This window comes from Triticum urartu, chromosome 5, assembly GCF_003073215.2.
Source record: "Triticum urartu cultivar G1812 chromosome 5, Tu2.1, whole genome shotgun sequence".
Classification (NCBI taxonomy): Eukaryota; Viridiplantae; Streptophyta; class Magnoliopsida; order Poales; family Poaceae; genus Triticum; species Triticum urartu.
Genome location: NC_053026.1, coordinates 628927024 through 628946234, shown reverse-complemented (window position 1 = coordinate 628946234; position 19211 = coordinate 628927024). Strand labels below are relative to the sequence as shown.

Below are 19211 nucleotides of genomic sequence, written 5' to 3'. Positions count from 1 at the left end.
CCCCGCCCTGTCGTGGTCCTGTCCACTCCCCTCCCCTCCCTCCACTCCGCCCAAGTCCATGCCGTAACGTTCGGCCAGTGCCACGACCACGATGGTGGGCTGGTGAAGAACGAGGAGCGCACAACAACCCAGCCGACCGGAGTGCGGAATAAATCCCAGCCCCATTCCCAGCACAAGCAGACCTCCACATCTCCATGGAATTTACAACCCGTCCTCCTCCTCCTCCTAGATAGCCAGCCCAACCCCCAAGGAATTTCGTGCCCAGAACCGCCCGCTCCTAATCTAACCTCGGGAGCTGCGATCCGGTCTGCTTCGCGCTCGTAGGAGCAGCATATCTCCATCGTCATCACCAGTTTAGTCGTCGTCCTCGCAGGGAGTTCACATGGTCTGCCGGTCTGACTCTGACTGTGGGGAGCAGCAGGCGTAAATCTTCTTTGCCACCGCGACCGACCCCGGGTCCCGGCCCCGGCAAAAGTCCTCCTGCCTGCCGTTGCATCTTCTCCGGCCGTTTCGGCTTTTCTCCCCCGCTGCCGCCGCAGAAAGCTCTCGAGCTCGCAATCAAATCTTCTTGCACTTTTCGCCCAGCCTTCCCCCCTCCTCTCTCCGGCTCTCCGCAGGCACTAGTAACTGCCCTGCTTCCTTGGCTCTTCTTGAAGAGCCTTCCTTAAAACCGGAGGGCAGTTACTCTGCCGCCATTAAGCCCTGCTCCGGACCTCCGGTTTCCACTCTCTCGCCTCCGGCGGTCACAATCCTCGCCTGCCCATCCAGCGTTGAGCACCGAAGAAGAAAGATAGCAGGGAAGGAGGAGGAGGAGGAGGAGTAAAAGGGGACAGCTCTCTCCTTGACGCCTCCCCCTCTGCCCCTCCCCGTTCGGGAAACCTACCACCGATTGCTCTCGCTCGCTCAGGTCCCGTCCCCATCCGTCCACCCATCCATCGTCGTCTTCCTCCTCCCGATTTCTCTTTCGAGGTCGGGTGAAAAGCTGCTTCCTCTTGTCTCTTCCTCCACAGGGTAGCGAGCGGAGCTTCTTGCGTCTTGGCTTTGATTCTTTCCTGGCCCCTCTCATCTGATGGCTCCGGTTTAGGTCCCGGGTCCTCCTCACCTAATCTTGTTTCTACTCCCGGTTGGTACCGCCAGCAGCCCCGCCCGCCTGCCTTGCCGGTCCAAGCAATCCATCGATCTACCCTCCCTCCCTCCCTACCTACATAGCCAGCCAGCCTCCACGCACACCTCCTCAGGCTTCTCCACAGTCACTTCAGACATCAGACTTCAGACCAGTCCATCTCACTGCTCTTTCCCAGAGCCTTCCTTCTCCGTGTGCTGGTTGCTGGGAGGTTAGGAGGCAGTGCTTGCTTGCTCGCTCGCTCGCTCGCTACCTTCAGGGGAGGGAGGCTTCGGATGCTGCGCGTGCTGATCGGCCCCTGAGGTGAGCAATTCTCGTCTGAATTTCTGATGCATGTTGCTACAGTTCTACACTTCTACTACTCCTTGTGGCCAAATAAAAATCAATTTTGCCTTTTCAGCTTTCATACAGACTTTGAAAACGAGCATATGTTCTCTTCTTCTACTTCTTCTTTTTCTGAAATTAGAGAAGATTTGGCGGCTGCTGCTGCAAAGCAAGTCAAGCCTTTGTGTGCTTGCGTGAGAAAAAGATAGCCAGCAGCGCCACCTTTGTAGCCTCCTTTGTGTCATTGCGCATGGGCTTCATCCTCATTCCTCCCTCCTTTAACCGCCGTGTCAAAAGGCAGGCGCATCAAAGCGATGATGATACACTCTTTAAGCCGCCGGTGATGAATGCAATTAACTTCTTCCTTTTTTGGCTGCCCATTATTCCCTAGCTAGTGCTTGCTTTTCTGCAGGGCTGCTGCTGCTGCTTTAGTTTTCATGCCCAATCAACCAATTCTCCTTTTATCCAGTTGACACCTATTATAATTGCAGAGGATAAGAAGAACTTGCTCTGTTCTTGCTTGGACACCAATCTCTGCTTCAACTGCTGCATTTACTTTCATGTAACAGTCTTGTACCCAATGCTTCAGTGACAGTGCATCTTAAGCAATGGACTCCACTTGGTAGTGGTACAGTTAGTATTAGTACTAGCATGTTCTCTACAGAGAAGGAAGGAAGGACTTCAGAGTTCAGATAGCACTATTGTTCTCATGGGTAGGGTGTACGCGACGATCTTACGGAGAGAAAGCATTCATTTTTTGCCCAGTTTGTGCTGCTGAGATGGTACTTGTTGGGAATTTATTACCATGTTCTCTGAGTTGGTTCATACTGATTTCTGGACAGTTTGTGTGTAGGCACTTGTGCAGTACTACAGGTACAGGTTTCTTCAGTAGCTTTGTTTTGGGCATAGGGTGTTTCATACAAAATACCCAACACATGGTCTTATCTCTTCTTCTTTTTTTGTGATAACTCACATGGACCTCTCCTGGTCCATTCGTATTTTTTGTAAGGCTTTTATCGGTTTGGTTAATTGTAAAATCTTATGAGTGTTTGCTCCATGATCTACGCGCAAAGTATTTTTAGATTCTCGGTGCAGTTATTTAGGGGGGGGTTATTTGCTTGCTATATATATAGGGAAAGTCATTGCTCTGTTTTCAGTATTTTCTGATCCAGCACCTTTACACGGAAACTGAAACTGCTTCACTGTCATCTTATCAATATTTAAGCCGCCGGTGATGAATGCAATTAAGTTCTTCCTTTTTTTGGTTGGCCATTATTCCCTGCTGGTGCTTGCTTTTCTGCAGGCTTCTGCTGCTTTAGTTTTCATGCCTAACTAAGAACCATAAAAAAAAAACACTCATCTTTTAGTCCAGTTGACTCCTCTCGATGAAATAATTGCAGAGGATAAGAAATTGCTCTCTTCTTGCTTGTACATCAATCTCTTCTTCAAGTGCTGCATTTACTTTTCCACAGTCTTATGCCCAATGCTTCAGTGATAGTGCATTCTAAGCAATGGACTCCACTTGGTAGTAGTACAGTTAGTAGTACTAGCATGTTCTCTTGCTTCTACTGAGATGAAAGGAAGGACTTCAGAATTTAGATGGTACCGTTTTCATGGATAGAGTGTGCGACGATCTTACGGAGAGAAAGCATTCATTTTTTGCCCAATTGGTGCCGCTGAGATGGTACTTGTGGGGGAATTTATAATCTTGTGCTATGGTTCAGTCATTTCAATTGGGAAAAAGAGAGGCTCTCTCTCTGGGTTGGTTCATCATAATGATTTCTGGGCAGTTGGTTCATCATAAGCACTACAGGTACAGGTTTCTTCAGTAGCCTTATATTGGGCATAGGATGTTTCATAGAAAATGGCCAACACATGGTCTTCTCTCTTCTTCTTTTTTTGTGATAACTCACATGGACCTCTCCTGGCAACTGTTGTCCATTCATATTGTTTTAAGGCTTTGATTGACTAGTTAATTATAAAATCTTATGAATTTTTTGCTCCATGATCTATGCGCAAAATATTTTTAGATTCTCGGTACAGTTGTTTACGGGGGGATTTATTTGCTTACTATTTAGGGAAAGTCATTGCTCCCTTTTCAGTACTTTCTGATCCGGCGCCGATATACGGAAACTGCTTGACAGTCATCTTACCAATATTTTCGGATCCGGCACCGATATACCGGAAACTGCTTAGCTGTCATCATAGACAACATAGGCATGATTTTGGCAGTTGTTAATTTCCTGTCTGTCAGATCAGATTTGGGTTTTCTGCCATCTTTAACATGCCGGTGATGTTGCTGCTGTGCAGGTAATCAATATCAGATTTTCCAGCATTAACTAGATTTTTGGTTCTTTGGCGAAGATGGAGCTCGTCTATTTGGAAAGGAGAAATGGATTACGCGGCGACAGCGCCGCTCCAGAGTTCAGTGGAAGGTCAGAAGATGACCATCATCAACACCTGCCGGTTGTTGCACCTGAGGTTCAGTCTGATCTGGCTCTGGTAAACTACAGGCAGACATTTCCATTAGATGAGAGGAAGAGCAGGAGCTGCCAGTCATGCCACAGGTCACCATGCTGCTGCGGTGGCGACGCGCCTCGCCTGGACTTGTGCCCGACGCTTCCTGCCAAGATGATGATCTTGGAGTTCCTGATAAGAAGCCTGAGGCACCCAACAAGAACCCACAACGTGACTGATCTCGACGACTTGATCAGCGGCGGAGCCGGCACCGGGGATGTCACTCTGGGTCCTTCGGACAAGATGATGCTGGACTCCTTACATGCGCTAGTGAACGCCAAGACAAGACCGCCAAAGAGTCCCTCTTTCTTCCTTCCGGGGGCCAAGATGAGGAAAACCAGGTCAAGATCACACACCATTACACAGTCAGAGATACTGAAGCTGATTTCCCCGGAGACATGGGAGATGTCCTCCCCCGGGGCATCGTCGCCGTCGAAGAGAAGCGCGGCGGAGCTCGCCGCGCATGAGGGCACGGCGCCTTCTTGCTCCGGCACGGCATGTCTGAGGTCAAGTCAGCCTGGTCTGTCCTCATACCCACCACCATCATCATCTCTTAGTGCAGGCCTTCTGCAATGTATATGGAAAGATGGGCTCCCTCACTTTGAACTGTCACTGGACAATCCTATGGCGATGTACACTGCAAGCCCTGTCAAGAAGCCACATGGCGATGGCAAAGCCTCCGCCACCGACTACGTCTACCTGTTCCATTCAGACGAACAAGGGAAGAAGGACTGGATGGGGAACTACTCGAGCGGCGTGTCGAAACTCGTCGGCAAGATGAAGGTGTCAAGCTCTCTGGTGCTGGGCTCAGACGGGTCAGGCTGTGTGGAGACTGAGTTTGTCATGTATGGCTCCCCTGATGACTACCTGAGGCAGATGCAGAGCGCCTACAGTGCTGCAAAAGGCAAGGGGCTGGTGAAGAGGGTGGCAGAGATCATGAGGTCGCCCAATGCTTCCTCCAGCCCGAAACATGCTGCATGGGGAAGGTTTGGCAGGCCTTCTTCCCCGCTGCGGTTCGACGATGATGTGCGCGAAATGCTCGACGCCGAACCGGGCGGCGCTGGAAAGGCGACAGGGTTGGTGAGCCTCGCCGCCGACGATCTGCCGGCCAACCAGGAGGTGGCGGCGATCGTGGTGAGGGAGCGGCGGGAAGAGCCGACCGTCGTCGGCGGCTGGGGCCTCAAGTTCCTTGAGAAGGCCGGAGGAGCCGCTCAATCAGAGAGCAGGAATAAGAAGGCAAGGTGGTGCATAAGCGCCATTGTCCCAAGAGGCTACCACGGCGGCGTGGCTTCCGGGACTGGCGGCCCGTCGGGGCTCGTCGAGCGGTGGCGGAACGGTGGCCGCTGCGAGTGCGGCGGGTGGGACCTCGGCTGCCCCATCAGAGTGCTGAGCAACGACGGCCGCGTGTCGTCGTCGCCTGAGGACGGTGCCAAATCGGTGGAGCTGTCACCAACGGTAAGCACAATTCAGACAGGATTTTATGTTTCAGAAGTGGCATATTGTTCATCTCCGTTTCTATCTAATTCCAGGGGGCGAGGAGCGGCGGCGAGCCGGCGGTGAGGCTGGTGAGCGTCACTGAGGGCCTCTACATCCTCTACTTCGACGCCGGCGTGGTCTCGCCGCTGCAGTGCTTCACTGCCGGCGTAGCAGCGGTCCACAGCCAGGCGCCCCAGCTCCACCCAAAACTGTGAACCGTTTGTAGTTGGGTTGAAGAAACTGACCTTCTTGTAAGATTGTTGACTTTCTCCTGAGAGATATGGCAGGCAAGTGCCCTAGAGCTCGGGCTGTTAATTCATCAGCTTTTCTGGATGAAGGCTGAAAGCCTGAAACTGTAGGAATCACAGCCCATGTAAAAAAAATGGTGCCGATATAAAGTGCACAGATTTATTCACAGCTTTTTATTTAACTGACAGATTGTCTAACTTGATCGACGAGGCAGAGAATTCAATGGGCCAATGTGCTGATTTTCGGCCGCAGTTTTCACCGCGATGGCATTCACATTAGCCACTCAAGCTGCTGTTGATTTATCAGCTACTCAAAACAAAAATTATGAAGTATTCCTGATGCACAAAAGTTTCACCCCCAACAAAACAAAATTATGGTGGCTGCAAAACTTAGCTGTAGAAAGAAACACGGTTTACAGATACTCATCACATGTACCAAAAACAATTTGCAAATTGGTTCCAGACCAAGTAACCGCTATCTCGCTCGAAAGGAGCTACTTAATTGTTGTATATGAGAAAGAAAAATCATCTGAGGAGAAAATACGGATCAAAACTTTCCGAGGCGGCGGAGCCTCCCGCCTGGTCCTCCCGCTCATGCGACCGCTTCACCAGCAAGTAAAGGTTGGAGATCAAAGGGTTCTTCAGGAAGGGCGTGATGAACCCCTCCAGATCTGAAAATTCTTGCAGATACGATTTGTGCCTGTCCTCCAATTCCGCTTGTTCTGATAACCACCTTGATTCAGTGAGAGCGTACAGGCCGAGCAGATTTGCGTATACTGACGCGAACACATCCTTGTGGTTGCCGATGCCGCCAATCCAATCGGTTTTCCCCTCTTTCTCAAGATAGCCACTCGTCAACGACGTAAGCTGGTGCAGGAAACGGTCCCTCCAGTTCTGCAACAACGCTTCACTTCTCCCTGATGTTGCCAGCTGATGCCCAGACCGCACGAGCTTCTGAATGTTTGAGCAGCTGATTTGACATATCAGCAGCTTCTCCTCATGGTGGTTATCGATTTCTTTGTCAAATATCTGACGGACCAAGTCACCATCCGAGTCCAACGTGTTAGCAGTGTCCAAAACCATCCTTAGCAAGTACTCGACGTATTTCAGCCAGTGACCAAACAAGCAGGTTATGAATTCGAAGCTCAACGCAATCACTCTGTCCACTTGCAGTGGTGTGGAATCATCACATAGCTTATTGCCTGACCCATTTCCAATTATCTTCTGGACATCGTTGGCAAGTTTCTGCCGAAGATGGACATCCTCATCCTCCAGCAACTGGATGCATATGAACCATAAGTCAAGTATCTTGCATGCATAGAGACTGACAAATTCACCCGCGCTAGCTTTCAAGCATTTCTCCTCGAGATGGCATTCATTGTCTTGTTCCGAAGGAATGTATGCGTTGGACACACATGCTTTGACATAATTTGCCTCTTCAAGAAGACCTGAAGCGATAATTGCTTCAGCGGCAGCCCTACGAGAATTCACAGTTTCAGATGGTGCACTTTGCTTCTTAACAAGACTGACAAAAAGGTCTGTGCTGATAATGGCTGCAGATAATCTATTCCCTTTGTGGATACTCCCAAAGGAAGTAGAGAGCTCACTCGTTTTAAAGCCTTCCGGTAACACGCCATCCCTCATCAATTTAGCAAACTGCTTCATGCACATACCCATGCAACATAGAATTATTTCTCTGGTTTTCGCATGTGACACAGTGCTGTTCAAATGAACTAATCTGTCCCAGATGGATAAAAATGTATTGCAATCTTCTCCATTGTTGAACTGGCATTCCACGTTCCATGAAAATATGATCCTTAGACTATAATAAAGGCATTTGGGGTGTTCTTCCACAGATAACCGTTCCATAATCACAGAGTGCAGACTGGCCCTAGCCCATTGATGCAAAATGTTCTTACTATCACCAGACCTGATTGATTTCACAAGCTGCAGAATCCTCTTCAGCGCTGTGATTCTAACATCATATATAGGATCGGCAAGGCAAGACATTATCTCCTTGTGCAGCTCAGTGAGGGAGACCGCACAAGGCGTCTCTGACATGCTTGAAGTCGACTGATCAAGTATTTGCGATCGAACATCTTCCTCGGCGGTTTCATCATGTCCCTTGGGAATACCAACACAGCTGAAATATGATGCAACTGTTTGCTGCTGAAATTCAATCTGGGTAGGATCATGGAAAGCATGGTGGGTTGATGTTACATTGTTCAGACTCTGGGAACTCAATTGTAACAGCAGTGTCCGGATAACATCAGTATGCTTGCTTTTCCCTGCCCTTGCAGCATCAAGCATCTGATCCAGAACACGTAAGTATGATGTACTTACAACAGGGCATGCACATAATTTATGGCAGCCAAGCCAAGAGCACTTTGAGAGAACCTCGATTAGTTGGCCAAGAATCTGATCCTTCTTGTTACTGTCTGTCAAACCTCTGAAGTTGCTATCGAGAAGGGAAAACAGCTGCAGAAGAAGGCCATGAATTGTATTGAATGAAAAAGACTGAGAATTATTAGTTGACACTTTACGACCTCCACAAGGTAAATCATCCAGTATATCACCAACAACATGCTGCAGCCTCTCGTTAGATACCAGACCAATTAAAGCCCTTGATGCAAGGACACGAACCCGGTAGTTACTCTGGGTAGCACATTTCTGGATAAAAGGTAAAAGCAAAAATGGATCTAAAGGATCATCGGTTGCACAGCTAATGGGCGACGGCTTAAGCCTTGATAAAAGAATAAGAATAGGGCACAGGCTGGGGTGTATGGCTTTTGCGATATGTGACTCTAAATTGCCGGAAACCCCATCAGCTAATAGTTCTGTTGCAACTTTCAGTTCACTAGATAGGAATGGATGAAGTGCCGGGTACCTATACATAATAAAACAAGGCACAACTCAGTCAATAAAATAGTCAATCCCACCAACTGAATATTAGTTTGGGAAAATATTGGATATAATGTTTCACCATAAACAAACACAAGAACAAAAGGTTTACACAAGAATGGCAATCCTACATCAGGACTATAATAAATAAACTAGTACTACCTCTCTCTCAGTTTACAGGGCGTGCGCGTGCCCCTAGGTCGTCAATTTGACCAACCTAATACAAGTTATATATTACAAAAAATATATCAATATAAACTTTAGATGTTCTATTTTCAAATCGTATAATTTTTGTGTTATATAGTTTATATTAAGGTGATAAAACTGGCAACCTAGGTATACGCGTAGGACTTGTAAACTGAAACGGAGGTAGTATTATTTTTGGAAGTAATGCCGCTCTTTTATCATATCGACAACACTGAGGTGCTGAACCAAAAAAATGATTATCAACATTATACTTGCACTAAACTAATGCTACTCCATTTTTCTCATGATATTAATGTGTAAGAACAGCATGCTAATATAAGATCACAAGACCAATGTTACCAGAATGCAAACTATATACTAAACTTGTAAGAACAGCATGGCAATATAAGACCACAATGAACTTGCCTGTGGAAGAATTCAAGGCCAGATATTGACCGTCGTGCAGATTCGCGTTTCTGCACATTCAAAAACCCAACCATGCGGCGAACCAGTGCAGTATATGCCAGACAAGCTGCATTACGCACTTCCCAGTAAGGAGATGAAAATGCATGTACTGCAACTATTGTTGCCTCAGCACAAAAACCCGAAGTGTCAGCTGCTAAATTTGCATCATTAAAGGCAGCTCTAAGCACATTGAATGCATGCACTGTAGGAACAACACCCTCATCTCGGCTTTTTGACAAATTTCCATTAGAATGAACACTTGTGGTGATTCCTGATTGCGACTCGCACGAATCTACAATGCAGTCTTTCATTGCTTCAGATTTCTGGTTGTGATCTTTCTGAAAATTAGATAAAGACGTTTTAGCAAATTCTATCAGCCATTGTAACGCCCTTGGAAGTAGCTTCTTTGGAGTTCCTTCTGGCTCTGCCAGGAACAGTGCCATAAAAGAAGCAGGGATTCCTGCGCTCCTTCTTAGCAAATCATCCACAGTTTGCCCTTTAGCAACTGCCCTATCCATCAGTAACACCATCCACGATTCCGTCATTTTGCAGAGCCTGTGAATGATAAAAGAAATTAAAGATCCTCAGGAACTAGGATATAATCCATTAAAAATTTCTACTGGACATGATACACAACTGTTGACATGAATCTGGCTTAACTGAAAGTAAGTTTCAACTCCACATACACATAAATCCAGAATCAGGTTTCAACAAAAAATCACTACATACTACTGTACTTATGATGTCGAGACCATAATGGCGAAGAATGATGATAACGAAGAATGATGATGACAAACATCTATTAACAAGGAAAACTTGCACAGTTTTGAATTTCACCCCTCAGAATATCACAAATGTGCAGGTGTCTACAATTGCAGTATAGATGCATCACTGCATTACTCAATATATTCATGTTGAATATCATTGTACTTCTACAAGGACAAAACATTTTTTAGCAGGAGGCTGGATTTTATTACACCTCCACAAGGATGAAACTGATTAAAAAATTGGAGGATGGTGTTGTGTGATATGATATCTCACAAATTCAAGGAATGAAATGTTACCTATTGCTGAATTTTTCATACATACGTTTCAAATGTAAACAAGAATTGCAGCACCAAGTTATCATAAACAATGTTTCCCTTGGTTTCCAAAGAGGCCCTACATGGGCAAATGGAACATACCTTGAATCATTTGAGCAAAGAAGACGGTTGCAGAGGGCAGTAAGTCCAGCCCTTGTCTTATCAATTGCACCATTATGCTTCATTTTAAGAAGAACTTGCAAAAAATGATCACCCATCATCTCTAACTGTTCCACATCTAGAACCTCCCCAGACATGTTTGTCTGCTCGGTATTGTCAGACAAACTATTCTGAGATGAATTTGAGTGAGAACAGACAGGCAATGGAATTTTCCTGACGATGGTTCCAAATAGAAGGCTAACCTGAAATATAAATGGAAAACTTACACCATAGAAAGACCATTAAAAAACTATACCCGGATAACTGCATTGGTACAATAATATTGGTAATGGATCTGAGACGCAACGTATGAACTTCCCAGAAATAATAACCTTTTCTCAACCTAACAAATTTACCAAAATTATGCTCTCAAACAGGACAGAAAGTGTTACATAAATAAGTGGACAAACATGTATTTCAGAAGAAAAAAATACTGACAACAAAGTTGGTCCATGCCATATGATCAATATGTTTTAGGCAATTGCTTAAGTTCAAAACTAAAGCTAGTGAAAAGCAACTTCGAAACTTAGGTGAGTAAAGTAATAAGGAACTAATCCATTACCTCCTTCATAGCAAGCCAACAACCAACCATAATAACATGTTCAGCCGGTTTGCCATTATTCCCTGATTTGGCATTCTTCTCTGTCGTTGCTAAAGCAGTATCAGGTTGATCCTCATCAATTATATCCAAGAGAAAGGAGCCATCATCAATCATGTCATCCATATCATATGGCATATACCATGCATCAGAAGAAACTACCCACAGGGCTAGCGATGTTATACGCATTATGAGTTGAAGAAGCTTTCCAACCAAACTCCTCATCTCTGAGAGACACGATTGGATAGCTGCAGAGTTCCAATGCAGCTCATCAAATGTGTAGCGCAAGGTAAGAAGAACTCCATGAACAAAGCTTCTCTTACATGCTTCACAAAGATCCCTCTCACCCTCTTCTACAACAGTACACAGCCACTGAATGAGTGATGAAATGTACTGTGCAACTGGGTTTTGACTGGCAATTACTTCTGTATCTCCATCTGTAGATTTCGTGTAACACTGAAGGCAATCATTTTCTTCAGAGAAAACAATAACACATCCAAGCTCCAAAACATACTTCCGAAATATAAGTCGGAAGGTTAATGCGCCAGCGTCACTTTCCCGAACTCGCGGGCTTAGCACGAGTTCTTTTGCCCATCTGATAACATCATTTATGGATGCACTCTGGGAAATTCCAGGAAGAGGTGTTGGAAACTGCAACAGAATGCGGAAAGAATTTTCCCTTAGCTTGTCCCAGCTATCAATTATAGACCCTACAAATGAAATTGTTGAATCTGGCAATGTTATGCTGTCATTATAAGGATGAACATCAGTCTTCCCTTCAGAGCGACGAATAGGCCATACATCTACCATTATAAGAATAAGCTCCATTGCAATTGTTTTCCTTTCATAAGGGGCAGAAGGGTAACAAGAATTAAATAGGAAGGAGCCCAACCACTTCATGAACTGGAAGAGATCTTCCGCCCTCTGCACAGTAGTGTCCATAACAGTGTCAACAGGGCGAGCTTCTTTTACAATAGAGTTTGGTGATGGCAGCCATGATCCCTGCTTTAGCTGTCTGTCCAGTGCTGTGCGCACCCTAGCAAAAAACTTTCTAAATAAACCTGCCCATTTCATTTGAAATGCTGTTGAGCTACAACGCATATTCAATGGGACTGCTAGTTTAAGCAAGCTCAGTTCCAAGGAGGATGGAAGACTTGATGTCTTGGGATTTAGGAAGAGAGATTCAGCAGCATCTATACGCAGAGTTTCATCACTATGTGTCAGTGCCAAAACAAACCAATTAGCAGGTACTCTAACAGCAATCCCTTTAACAGATATGATTACAGCACCCTTATTATCCTCCTGCTCAAGCAATTCATCAGAATCCATATGAATGTCCCCTTCCACAAGTGCGAGATTTCGAGAGACCTTTAGCAGTGAAACCAGTGCGGCTATACATTGGTCACTTTTCAATGGCACATCCAATTTATTTGCATCTGCACTTGGGCCTACAGAGATGAATCCAAGCATTGCAAATATACTGTCTGTGTCAACTTCGATGACAGTGGGTACTGCATAAGTATTTAAATTGGATCGTAGCTTCGAATTACCAGATACTAATCCCCGCATCAAAGGAGGCAAGCACAACCCTCTAAAGGCATCATATCCTTGCTCAACACCATCCTCATTCCAGCATTCATCCCTTAAATTCTCAAGGAAGCATTTTAAAAACGATGTTGCAGCACAACAAACATCATCATCTATGTAAGCATAGGCTGTTTCTAAAAGGAGGTTTGATTTCAAGCTTAGAAGAGATTTGGCACCCAGTCGCCTCGTCAAAGAAGCTAAAGGGATATATCTCCCTTTGCATCGCGGACCTAGGCGAAGTAAATCATTTGCAATGTCGCACAGAACCAATTTGACGCTTTGGTCTTCTGATGGAAGACACGATTCAATATCCAATAGGAGATCAAAGATGAGGTGCACTTGTTTTACAGTCTGACTCAAAGGATCTTCCAGGTTGCTCCATATGATTTTTAATACACGGTTGACAACATCCCTGGAGAAAGGCTTATAGTCACCAGAGAAGTCAGTGAAATCAGCCAAAACAGATGTCTTAATCTGCTGCAGACATATCTGAGTCACTGTCAGAGCATGGAAATTGAAGTGCCTATCAATGGGGTTCTCACAGTGCATGCAAAGCTCAGGTAAAATCCCATCATACAATACAGTCCATAAAGATCCATTTGAATGAAGCTGACGCACGTTGAGTGCTTTCCTTGGAATAGCCGTCAAAATCCCTCTGAGTAAACAAAGTCTACTCAAAACCGAGAGATCTCTGATTTCTTCACTCAGATGAAAATCAGAAAGTGCATCATGCGCAGCTAGATCCTCTTCATGGTCAGGAAAGATACCAAAGAGCCCTTGAGAAATAAACCAGGAAATCTGCTCGGGACTCATGAAAACCTGAATTGCAGCACAGAAGCTGACTCCAGAGGCCACCAGACAATCCCTCGAAAAGGCAGATGACTTTAGAACAGTCAGTATCGTCCTAACAGCACTCTTGAAGACAGCTGATGCCTTATCAAGTCCAGTAAACTTAGAAGGGTAACGCTGCAGCAAGTAGTACATGCAAGACATGGCCTCTTGGCACTGCTCCATCACAACTGGAGATGGCCGGGACCCATCATCTATGTCCCTAATAACTCCGTCAAGCCCGGCCACCACATCCCATGCCATGATCTCTACACCCTTCTCAACTGCCTCATTGAGAAAACCCAACTTGGGGTAGCCAATCAGTGACAACGCAGCTCGAGATACCAAAAATCTCTTCTTTGCCTTGACACCAGAGGCACCATACTCTTCACATAGCAAAGTAAAGCAGGCACTAATGAGTGCAGAGAACTTGTTGCACTTGGCAAGCACAGATATTAGCACCCGATGGAGAGGGAGCGAGTTCTCAAAGAAGAGGATCTCCAAATAAAGCTTGGCGGCAGCAAGCACGGCATCATCAGATATCGCTGGAGCAGAAAGAAACAGCACAAACGCCGAGGCGAAGTCCTTGACAACAACAATCTGCGCGTAGGTGGACGGCAGGGATATCAGATTGTTCAACTGGGCGAAGAAATTGGACGCAGAGACCTGGGCCGGCACAAGGGGTAGTGCTTCCAGGTAGTGCTTGGGGAAGACGACCGATGTGTAGGTGTAGCGATGCCGGTGCTGCAGTGACCGCCAATTGGACGACATTATGCACCAATACCAACCAATTCAACCTGACAGACAGAGAGATAAATAAATAAATTCGTCAGTTCCAGCACGATATTCTGCTCAGCAACAAGAATGGATCATAATTGGGAAACTTAGAGCTCTTGTGATTCAGATGAGTAAATAGGTATTAAACGAAGAACTAATCAAACCACGCGCTGCTCCCCACCTTCGCGTGATGCCGCCTCTTGCTGCTGTCTTCACCGCCCCGTTCTGCTCCTGGCCTCTGCTCTCTGCATAACCCGCAAGTCTGGCCTGCACCAAATTCAGTGATGCACGGTTAGCTGCGAGCAAGCAGCAGCAAGCAATTTGAATCCCTCTACCAAAGCCGGCAGCAAACAAGCATCAACAAGCAGTGGCGGTTTGATTACACTAGTAGTAGTAGATCTTCAACAGGTTTGGTCAGTGTACTGCGCAAACCTATTGGAAAAAGTCATCAGCTAATGACTGAAAGCAGACAAGCAGACCTAGGCGCGGCGGCGGCGGCAGGAAGAACAGAACAACTCCACGGCGGCCAGCAGGTGCACGGCGCCGCGGCGAGCTCCTAAACCTAGGTCGCCGCCGGGGATAAGGGGTGAGCGCGAGAGCAGGAAACTCACCGCCGGGTGGTTGCCTCTGCTGCTGTCCGTCGCCGGGAGGTATCCGCCGGCGTCTAAGGCCACCGGAGCTTCGCCGTCGACTGCAACCTGAGCGCCGCCGCAGCTCGCCGCCACGGGGAAGAGGAGAGGAGGGGAGGGGAGGAGGGGTTCAGGGTTTCCTCTTTTTTTTTTATTCCAAACTTTTCCCCTCTAAACCTTGTTTTTTCTCCGAGGCCACTCTGACCAGAGTACCCTTTTCTTTAAGCCCTACGGCATACTTTATTCAGTTTTGCTAAAGCACATCTAGATGTGTCATAAGTATTGCACATCTAAGTTATATGGCATTGATCTTACATTGAGATTCGTGTGAATATTTTCTTCTTCTTTTTTCTTTTTCTCTTTATGCTTGATTCACTCATTTAGATGTGCAATAAGGGCATCTCCAGCCGTTGGCCCCTCAGGAGGGGCAAAAAATCGCCCCCTGGGGGCGCACCGGCGCTAAACTGCGCACTGGGGACGTGATGCCCCCCAGTCGCGGCCCCCCACGGGTTTTTAAAATGTTTAAATTCGGCGCAAACACAATGCAAACACGTTCGAGTTCGTTCAAATTTAAACATATTTTACAAAAAAAGAAAAAACTACCGCGGGCTACCCCCGCCGTCTCCCTCCCGCCCGCCTCGCCGCCCGCCCACGCGGTTCTACATGCCGAGGAGGCTGTAGAACCGCGTGTAGTCACCGTCGTCGTCGTCATCGTCGTCGCCCCCGCCGACGCCTCCGCCGTCCCTGCTGCATCCCTTCCCCGGTTGGCGCGGCGGGTTGGACGGTCCGGGGGCGTCGTCGTCATCGTCGCTGTCGAGGACCACAACGCCGTGCTCGTCCTCGCGCCCACGCTTGCGGGCGGCGATCTCCTCCAGGGCCCGGCGCTGCCGGACCATCTCGTCGCACTGGCTATCTCCTCAGGGCGTCCTCGTCGGAGAAGCCATGCCGGGCTATCTCCTTGTACTCCGCGGGGAGGCCGGGCTCCGGCTTGGGCTCGACGAGGACGAAGCGGCCGGTGGGGGAGGCGTTGTCGTCGATGCGGACGCCGGAGCGGCGGGTGCGCGCGCTGACAGGCGTGCCCTGGGGCTCCGGCTTGACGGGGCGGAGGTGGAGGCAGGGGGAGCCGCCGGACGAGGAGGAGGACCCCCCGGTCTCCATGCGCCTCGGGGTCCAGGAGCTTCCCCGGCGGCGTGGGAAGGACGGGGGAGCGGGATACTCGAGGCGCGGCGTGTTGCCGCCCTCGATGTACTCGAGGACGGCCTCCAGCGTGCGCCTGGGCACGCCCCACCACTGACGCCGGCCGACGGCGTTGAGCCTGCCGGAGGGCTCGACGCCGTTGGTGGCCTCGAGCTGCTCGGCGTGACGGCGACGAAAATAAGGCTCCCAGAGCGGGCTGTTGGGGACGTACCGTGGCCCCTCCCTCGCCGCACGCGGCAGGGACGAGCGGATGCGTGCGATCTCCGCACGCCGCACCGCGTCGGTGGTTACCGGAGGCACCGGCACGCCGCCGACGCTGATCTTCCACGCCCCGGGCACCCGCATGTCCGGCGGGACCGGGTACTCGGCCTCGAAAAGGAGGCGAGCCTCGTTCTCGTGTAGATGGCGGCGGCCGAAGCCGTTCGCCGCCGCGCCGTCGCCTGGGAAGCGCTCGGCCATGGGTGTGACGAATTGGAGACGGCGAGAGAGAGGAGAGGGAGGAACGACGACGGCGAGAGAGTGCGAGTCGCCGAGTGCGCTGGGCGCGTCTTATATGGGCCGAGGCGCCGCCCGTGCGCTAGCCCCCGTGAGTACGCATGGCGGGCGCGGGAGGGCGAGGGACGCGCGTCATCCGGTCTTCACTGCGCCGCCCGTGAGGCATCAATGGCGCAGGCTGACCGGCGCGGCAGCACGGCAGCTTTGGCATTGATTCGCCGCGGGAAACGAGGCGATGAGGACGACGAAGGGGCGAGAAGAGAGCCGTGTCCCTGACGCGGCGGGCCCGCGGCTGTTTCGCACCAAAACAGTTCGCCCCGGCGCCCCCGGGCGCCCCCAGCGCGCCGGGTTCGGCCTGGATCCGCCGGCGCTGTTTTCGGCTCAAGCCGACGAAAATCGGGCTCTTGAGACGCGACTGGGCCGATTTTTCTGACGCCGGCGCAAAAAAAACGCCTGGGAAGGCCTTCTGGGGACGCGGCTGGAGATGCCCTAACTAGAGCACATCTAGATGTGCTCTAGACACACCCTACTTTATTCATCTTTTTTTGGATGCACAATTTCTATCAAGCCTACCAATGCATTTTCTCACATACTTGCAGTAATTGAAGCACAGTTTGATTAAACTTTCTTTTCCTCCTACTAATAATTTTATTTTTTTATAATTTCAGGCAATTGACGACACTTTTCAAAAGACGAACAAAACTGTCGCTTCTATCTACTCCCATCATAATGGGGAGACCAATGTATTTATCAGACATAGTTCATAGTATCTGTCATAATATTTAATACAGAGCAAACATGCGCCTTCAAATCGACATTAACACCGGGGCTAAAAAATGTTGCATTTCCTTTAACTCGCCATTTGTTTGGAGCTAGTGCGATCTTACTCAAGAACTTGTCTCAACAGGATTGCATTAACAACATTTAATTTATCTTCATAAGGACTAGAGAATCATCAACAAAAAATAAAATGTGTAACTATGGTGCATTTTTGCACACCCTCAACCCTTTAATGTCATGAATCTCCACTTTATGAGCCAAAAGACTTGATCCCCTCTACACAAATAAAAAATAGATATGGAAACAAAGAATCTCCCTCATGGAGACCTCAGGTTGGTACAAATTGACCAGTTTGATCATTGAATCTAACATTATACTTTACTTACTTCACACATGCCATTAATAGATCAACCAACTACCTCTAAAACCACCAACTGAATCATCGTGTACTCCAAAAAAAGAAATCCAGTCAACACGAGTATATGCTTTGTGCCTATCAAGTTTCATTGCACGATACCCCTCCTTTCAATGTTTTCCATTTTTATCGTATCCATACACTCATAAGCCGCTATTATCGGTAAGGAGACGTCTGAGCACAAGAGTACTCTCAGTAGGAAAAATGATTTTATCTAACACTCTATTTAATCACATGGCTGTCATTTTTTTTATAACTTTGTAAAGCACATTACATAAGCTAATAAGATGGTATTAGGTAACTCTATCCGGATCTTCGGTTCTAAGGATAGGAAAAATAACAGTACCATTCCACCAATCAAGTGTGACTTTATCATTCATCGCACATAACACTTCATTGCATAGAGAATCCCCAATAATATGACAACATTTAAAAAAATATTTCATGCAAACTATCATACCTGGAGCCTTCATGTCGCCAATTGAAAAAATAGCCTTTTTCACATCCTCCGTCGATAGGGCCTCTTAAGCTTCTTGTACATGTCGGAAGTCACTTAAGGTATAACTTTCTCTAAGAATTTCAGATCAACATCATCCACCTCCGTGGTAAACAATCCAGAAAAGTAACTAGAGATCATCGGGTTAAGGTATGCAGTACATTGCCAATGAATCCCTGATCATCCTTTAGAGGGTTTTTTTGTTGCATGCCCTCCTCGCACTAGCAGAACACTGAAGAAAAGATGTGTATCGGTCTTCAAACTTGAGCCAATCCACTCTACTCCTTGTGCATAGTACAGTTCTTGCTCAATAAACTTATATTTCTATCATTAACTATTTTGCGTAGCTAGCCAGGTTTTCATCCGTCAGCGCATCTCATGTTACTTTCTCTGAGCATTATGTAACCTTTTTCCTCTTTCCTTGTAGGACATTTTTATCCCAGTGATAAGACTTTGGTGGATAGCAGCAAGTTTTCCCGCTAGATCATGAGCAGGCGCTGCAGAATCTGACGCAGTCTCCACCACTTCCCTGAACTGAGCCTCACATAACCAGTGAGCTTTGAATTACAACACCGTTGGTTCACTATAATCAAACTGTCGGCCTTCATCCCAATGCATCAAAGTTGCTCTGTGATCTGACCGACTGTACTCTAGGTTTTCTAGCATGGCATCAACAAATTTGACATCCCTTCCAAGAGTGTGGATTTTGTACCCCCATATGAGTGTACCCTCCATCTAAACCATTCAGTTTGCATCATGATTCGTGCTATCCTTTTATATAGATATTCCTCTTTTTTGTTTCTTCCAAACAGGAGAAAATTTGACCTTGAAACTTTGCAGATCAACTATACACAATGAATGTACCCCCTCTGCTCGCAAGCTCATATGCACCCTTATGAATAGTAAAAAAACATTTGAAAAAAATCTG

At 47.5% G+C, this 19211-nt stretch overlaps 2 protein-coding genes across 5 annotated transcripts; one reads left to right on the top strand and one right to left on the bottom strand.

The window, feature by feature from the left end:
• The first annotated feature begins 54 nt into the window (after positions 1–54).
• Positions 55–5870, top strand: LOC125511393. Of its 3 annotated transcripts, XM_048676756.1 has the most exons (4): positions 55–1426; positions 1939–2009; positions 3758–5419; positions 5494–5870. In XM_048676756.1, exons 3-4 carry the CDS (start codon positions 3812–3814, stop codon positions 5653–5655), a joined length of 1770 nt encoding a protein of 589 aa, XP_048532713.1. In that variant the 5' UTR covers positions 55–1426; positions 1939–2009; positions 3758–3811; the 3' UTR covers positions 5656–5870. The 3 variants fall into 3 exon arrangements, with proteins under 3 accessions (XP_048532713.1, XP_048532712.1, XP_048532714.1); XM_048676755.1 differs by lacking the exon at positions 1939–2009 and having other exon boundaries at positions 57–1426; XM_048676757.1 differs by lacking the exons at positions 55–1426; positions 1939–2009 and adding an exon at positions 2020–2320.
• Positions 5871–6071: 201 nt separating this feature from the next.
• Positions 6072–15083, bottom strand: LOC125511392 (thyroid adenoma-associated protein homolog). 2 transcript variants are annotated; one of them, XM_048676754.1, is made up of 6 exons: positions 14883–15083; positions 14431–14538; positions 11044–14291; positions 10425–10684; positions 9202–9795; positions 6072–8575 (listed from the first exon to the last, which is right to left on the bottom strand). In XM_048676754.1, the coding sequence occupies exons 3-6, from the start codon at positions 14263–14265 to the stop codon at positions 6214–6216; spliced, it is 6438 nt and encodes a 2145-aa protein (XP_048532711.1). In that variant the 5' UTR covers positions 14266–14291; positions 14431–14538; positions 14883–15083; the 3' UTR covers positions 6072–6213. The 2 variants fall into 2 exon arrangements, with proteins under 2 accessions (XP_048532711.1, XP_048532710.1); XM_048676753.1 differs by having other exon boundaries at positions 14453–14538.
• Between the last annotated feature and the right edge of the window lie 4128 nt (positions 15084–19211).

Coding starts and splice junctions, on each gene's coding strand:
- LOC125511393 (XM_048676756.1), top strand. CDS start 3,812: ATGGAGCTCGTCTATTTGGAAAGGAGAAATGGATTACGCGGCGACAGC. Junction 5,420..5,493: donor CGGTGGAGCTGTCACCAACG/GTAAGCACAATT, acceptor ATCTAATTCCAG/GGGGCGAGGAGCGGCGGCGA.
- LOC125511392 (XM_048676754.1), bottom strand. CDS start 14,265: ATGTCGTCCAATTGGCGGTCACTGCAGCACCGGCATCGCTACACCTAC. Junction 10,685..11,043: donor GTTGGCTTGCTATGAAGGAG/GTAATGGATTAG, acceptor TTTATATTTCAG/GTTAGCCTTCTATTTGGAAC. Junction 9,796..10,424: donor CTTTGCTCAAATGATTCAAG/GTATGTTCCATT, acceptor TATCATTCACAG/GCTCTGCAAAATGACGGAAT.